General features: G+C 40.6%; 1 protein-coding gene across 3 annotated transcripts in view; it reads right to left on the bottom strand.

The window, feature by feature from the left end:
* Positions 1-5,919, bottom strand: part of cyth1a (cytohesin 1a) — a 36,645-nt gene that overhangs the window by 20,902 nt on the left and 9,824 nt on the right. The window contains exon 1 of one of the 3 annotated variants that reach the window (XM_010790692.1): positions 3,026-3,244. The exons of the other annotated variants lie outside the window; for them this stretch is intronic. Within the exon in view, the coding sequence (XP_010788994.1) occupies positions 3,026-3,053 (28 nt within the window). The 5' untranslated portion in view covers positions 3,054-3,244. Of the gene's footprint in view, positions 1-3,025; positions 3,245-5,919 lie in introns of those variants that run through there. 3 annotated transcript variants of the gene reach the window in all.

Below are 5,919 nucleotides of genomic sequence, written 5' to 3'. Positions count from 1 at the left end.
TGCAAGATCTTTCTCAATGCATTTTGAAAAAAAGGATTAAACACACAAAACATATAGTTTATATCCAGTGTTTCCCATACATTGATTTATTTGTCGCGGGCCGCCACAATTAAATATCGTCCGCCACAAATGGATCTCATAAAAAAATATATATATATATTCTTCTTTTTTTTTTAGTGAGGTGGGCTGAGGATCGGAAGGTTGGGAGTTCAAATCCTGCCTGGAACACCACTACTAGTGTGCCCTTGAGCAAGGCACTTAGCCCTCGGTTACTCCTAAATGCCTAAATGCAACAAGAAAGTTTGGGGGGGGTGTGCGGTGCCCCCACAAATAGAATCAAATTCTGTGGGAAACACTGCCTCAATCATTTGTAAATTAACAGAAGATGTGATAAGCTATTTTAAAAGAACATCAGGAAATGCTTGCAGTTTTTATTCTTTCCTGCAGCTCAGACAAAATCATACACAAATATTGCTGAGCAGACTACGCCAGCGCAACCAGACTGTGACCAGGCCCTGAATGCACCACAGCTGTGATTGGTAGTCAAATCAGCACAGTCTATTAAAATGCGGTGTCTATGGAGTTCCTGCCAAGCGCCATTTTATATTTCTATGCCCTGTCAACGGGACTGATCATAGAGGCCTGTATGTAGAAAATGAATGCAGGCATGTCTCTACCTGCTGCAAACCAACTTCATCAGCTCAGGAGAAAAGACAAAAAAATGTACTGCAGGCTAAAATGTGCGAGATAGGAGGAAAACGTTAAAGTGAAAACAGTTCTGGTGAAATGTGAGAAAAATGTGAATATTATTATAAAATAAATGAAGCCTGGATGCAGCGGGGCTGGCACACACTTCAGACAGCGTCCCCTCACACATTTAAAAGTTGAGGATTGTTTGATACATTTGTGGAACACAGAGGATATGGCTTCTCACAGACCGGTTTAAAGACAAGTTTATGAAAACAAATACAGCCACCAAATAACGGTCAACCGTGTTTATAGCAAATTTCAGAGAAACAAGTTTCCCACGCAAGTCCTTTCGTTATCCTGACAGGCAGCACCGTTTGAGAGAGCAGTAACTTCAGAGAATACATTGATTCAATGTTTTAAGTCTATAATGTGTCAGAGAATAAAGAAACACACACACAAGCTTCCAGATCCCAAGGGGACATGGTCAAATAGATTTCCTTTTTACAGCTTGCTTGATCTAGCAATCCTTTAGAATGTGTTGTTAATAATTGACTTAAACAAGTAATACAAGTACAGAGAATAAGGCAATAGAATAGGATAGTGTGTGGCTAAGATCTTTTTTTAAATTTGATGTAAAAAATGACAACTTAGATTATTCCCAAATTCAGACTTTTAAAAAAAAGATTATTTTAGATGTTTTGCTTTTGGTCAGGTTTTTTAATTGCCCTTTGCTTTCTTAAACAAGCTATGAAAGGCCATTCATATTTGTTCCCATGTTGAACTCTGTCATTAATTAATACATCTAATGAATTGTTAATGCATATAGAACAATAAAAAGACAATGAAAAGACTTATTGATCCCCATCCCACACCCACATATAACCAAACATTACTGTGGCAGGTTGCTGTGGTTTAAAAACTGAGCTATTATTTGTCTGCCTCTTTAATTGACTGGTGGCACTGCCCTAAATATTTCAGCAATGAAGCGTACTATGTTCTGCTGGGTTACCAACAACACCTCACTGCACCATAGTAAACACATTTGTCCAATTACATTATAGCTGTAATTGTGCACTGGCCTGAGAGGTAAGGAGGTCCACTCGAAGCTGGAAAGAGGGCTAAAATATGATTATGGGGAGAGGATGGCGATTATCAAACCACCGGGGCATTAGTGCCAGGCAGGGCATTGTTCTGGTGGGCCCCATTAGATCTCTCAGCTCCACTCATTAGGGAACCATTAGTGACAACTACTCCAACTTCCCAGACCACCCACCCCTAAGTGGCAGAGACAAATGGACTCGAAGAGAATCGACTGTTCCCCTGTCTCATTCCTGAAAACAGAAGCAGAAAGTGTGGAAGTTCTGCCTCTCCATCAGCAGAACAAAAGAGCGGCAGCATATAACAGGATCAGTCGCTCAGATGTTCACTGTTCTCTAACACGATTAATACGGGCGGGGGTGCTAATTAATTCTGGCAGGCCAACCACAGAGATGAAGGCATCAGGCTCAGCAACAAAGGGTTTGTGTCTGACTTAAATGGCTGCTCACTCCTTTATTTCTATATAGTACTGGCATTATAACTATGCTTTTTATGTGTTTAACTATCTGTTGGAATGGGGATGTGAGGATAACATAAATATTTGAACTAGGATAATGTTAAAGATGAAATTAAATGTTTTGAATGTCAGTGATTTGCTGCCATAGGAAGGAGTTACTGTCTGTTCTCACACCTGTTGCTGCTTACAGACCAGCAGTCACTTAAAAATGTGTTGTGCATTAGGGGCCAAAAATGTGTTACTGAAGTGTTTATACATGTGGTTACAAAATAACACCCACAGTGCACATATTAAAACCTACAATATATATTTCTTACTGTATCTTTAACAAACAGACTGTGGCAATGTATTAATAGCAATTTACAAACTTCAAATGGCAATGCTAACATTCAGGAGCCTTTTTGTGTGATTTATGATGTTTTTGTGAATTTGTTTTAATAGCATTTTGCATACAGACACTATAACTGACTGTGAATTATATACTATTATATAATTTGTGTTTTTATAGATGTTGCCCACGTTTAGAAACCCAAAACACAATGCACATAGTTGACTGAGTCAATACAATAGTGTCGGGAATGGAGCAGTAAACACTGTCAACAAGGCCAAACGATCCAGCACCCACTTCACACATTTGGTTCCTGAGGTTTCCCTTAAACATTTCACCCGTAAACAAAGCTTAAACTTCCCATAAACATATCCTGTATCTAAACACATCATGTAAAGACATGTCAACGACATTCAGACGATACATATGTATTTCCTGGCTGCTTCACTCACCTACGCCGTCTTCCGATTTTAACACCATGCTGTCTCCGTGCAGGTCCGAGTTGAAAAAGTTACAAGTGGTTTCCGAGCGACAAAACTTTGACTGATTACCAGTATCGGTAGATATATTGACCTGTTTTATAAGTTTTTCTGCCGATTTAACAAACACACTTGGGAATGGTTTCTTCGGTAAGTGAAGGGTGGCTCTGTCGACAGCTCAAGGGAGTGGTTAGAAGAGACGAAGGAGGACTTTAACCAGCCAATCTGTCCTGCGCGCGATTCTCTGTCAAGGCACGCGGCAGGACAAAAACGATGAGGTTCTGGTTGTGACTTTCACAATAAAATCCGCACAAACATTTACCAAACGGGTTTATCATGGCCGAAACAAGGATGGTTGAAAAGAAGGGGGGAATTGAATTTCTATTGAATATTGTCAATTTGTATTTGATTGGGTCTACAAGATAAATAGCTATAACAAATTAGCATCAAAAGTAGGAAGCACAAATAGTCTAATTATTATAAGATCTCAAGTAGTAGCTTGCAGTTATATTAATAATTAAAAGAAAATATATTTAGCGTAAGATATCTATTTAAGAAACGCGTTGGAGATAAGACAATTTGAGTTGTATCACTGTGAGTGGGTATGAGTTTAACAAATTCACTCGATTTCAGCAAATTTGGAAAATACAAAAATAAACCTACTAATTAACAAGCATAGTTCTTTACTTTAAGTCTATGATTAATTGAACTTTAATTTGTAGGAGCCGCTCCCTATCCGGTAACAGCTTCCCGTCACAGCTGGTTTAACGTAGTCTGAAGGTGCAGCAAATGGGCCAGATGACGAGTCTGCTGTTGCCTTACACACACACACACACACACACACACACACGCTGCTGTTGGGACAGGGTTGAGTGGGGGCAGGGAGAGAAAAGTGATTGACACACACAGGCACTGCAGTTCACTGGTGCTGATGTTACGATTGCGAATTCACCACATCCGCTGAGCAGACGTGTTTGCAGTCAGACTTTTATCTCTTCAGAAAATAGCAACAACACTGGTCTGTGGGCTGTGGCGAACACAATCATACTTACAAGCACTTTCAAACACCTGTTGGATTTTCAAGTGAAATCACAGTGGGCTATATTCCCATACGTGGTATTAGTCGCTATTTATTTAGCAACTTAAATCGTCTGTTTGCTTTTGTTCTGGGTTTTTTGGGCTGCTACTGACACTTGCCCTATGCTATGATTGGCCATTCATATTTAATTAATATAACCAAAACAAGCTAAAATTTGAAATACTAAAGCTCTTCTTTTCATTCGGGATGTTTCCGTATGTTTAGGTAAATAGTTGCTTGACATTAACCATTCGTTATTGCACAACTCAAAATGGTGAATCACAGCGACAAGACTACAACCACGTAGCAAACACACTGCTGTGTTGCCAATGGTAAAACTGGTTCTACCAAATCCTGCTGAGACTGTCAGGATTCACCTTGACATGTTCATCCTGCTCCATCAACACAGTAAACTAACCTTTACTGCTGACTGTGATAAGGTGCATCTGATGATTGCTCTGGCAGGGAGATATTTCATGGATTATTTTTAAGGGAAAACTGTTAGGACAGACAGGAAAGCTACAGAGTTTCTCATTTTTATGTTGAAAGAGTCTAAATCAGCCTACTGTTTATATAACACCTGCTGGACTGTGCTGCTGTCAGATAGGAGAGGGCCTGTCGCTGCCTGTCGATGAACACAGGAGCGCCAAGAGGAATGCTGCGCTCACAGAGAGGAGATAGCACCTCCTCCCTGTTTTTCTTTTAACTCTCCAATCCTGTTTCACTAGGAGAAAAAAATGTGTCTAAATACCTGTCGGCAAATATTTTCCCAGGCCCACACATTTGACCCAGTTTGCCTGCAACCTTGGCCTGCTGTGCTCTCAGTGTGTTGTCTCCCTGTTCCTGCCTGTTGGCGTAAACTGATAGAGGTGTTATGGTGTTATCTTGTTATGCAAATTGTTGATTATTCTCTCAGAACTAGCTAAATACATGGGTCTGGGGAAGAGATCTTCAGAATTGGTTTGGCAACCGCCAACTCGTGGCACAGCACATGTCTTGTGAATTATCCGGCCCAAGCTCTAAATAAACCATCAGTGTTTGCCATCAAAGTTCCTGCTCTCCCCGTGTCTCTCTGAGTCCTGTCTCCATTACTTCAGACGTTTCCATCACAATACCTAAAGCATAAAATCCTACCCCACTCCTGAAAGGCCTTCGTCTGCATGGCTACTTCATTTGAGAGGCTAGGCTTCAAGCTGTGGCCTATGAATGCCTCAGTTGTGCTGCCAAAACTCAACAACTGACAATGTAGTTCGCGAAGTGAACCTTGTTCACACAAAGTTTCTATTCATTGTTAGAAAGTTCATCCATACCCTAGAGCTCTGCTGCTTTCCTGAAGAACCCAGTACCAGTGAAACCAGAGCCCCGTTTGACCTTCAAATAAAGAGATCCTCAGTTGATATCAACACGTTGTTGTCTGCAACTTCCTGACAGAACTGACCCTTGAATAAATGTGAAGTTAAATATGCAAGTGTCAAAGCAGCGTCATACTAGATGCTGAAATGTAAAAGAGGGTTTTGTTTTTGTATGTTTGAGACATTCCCTGAAAGAACAATGTTTTTTATTTCATCACTCTTCTCTTTTGTTCACAAGGTTTTCTTAACAATTTTAAGGGCGACTGTGGCTGTGAGGGAGTGTGGTCGTCTTTTAACCAGAAGGTTGTGGGTTCGATCCCAGCCCATGCAGTCAACATGTCGATGTATCCTTGGGCAAGATACTTAACCCTGAGTTGCTCCCGATGGCATGGCCAACGGTGTGTGAATGTGTGTGAATGTTAGGTCCTAGAGGTAAG

This window comes from Notothenia coriiceps, unplaced genomic scaffold (assembly GCF_000735185.1).
Source record: "Notothenia coriiceps isolate Sejong01 unplaced genomic scaffold, NC01 NC01_scaffold00001471, whole genome shotgun sequence".
Lineage (NCBI taxonomy): Eukaryota > Metazoa > Chordata > Actinopteri > Perciformes > Nototheniidae > Notothenia > Notothenia coriiceps.
Note: the sequence above shows the minus strand (reverse complement) of the source record. Positions and strands in the feature narration are given on the sequence as shown.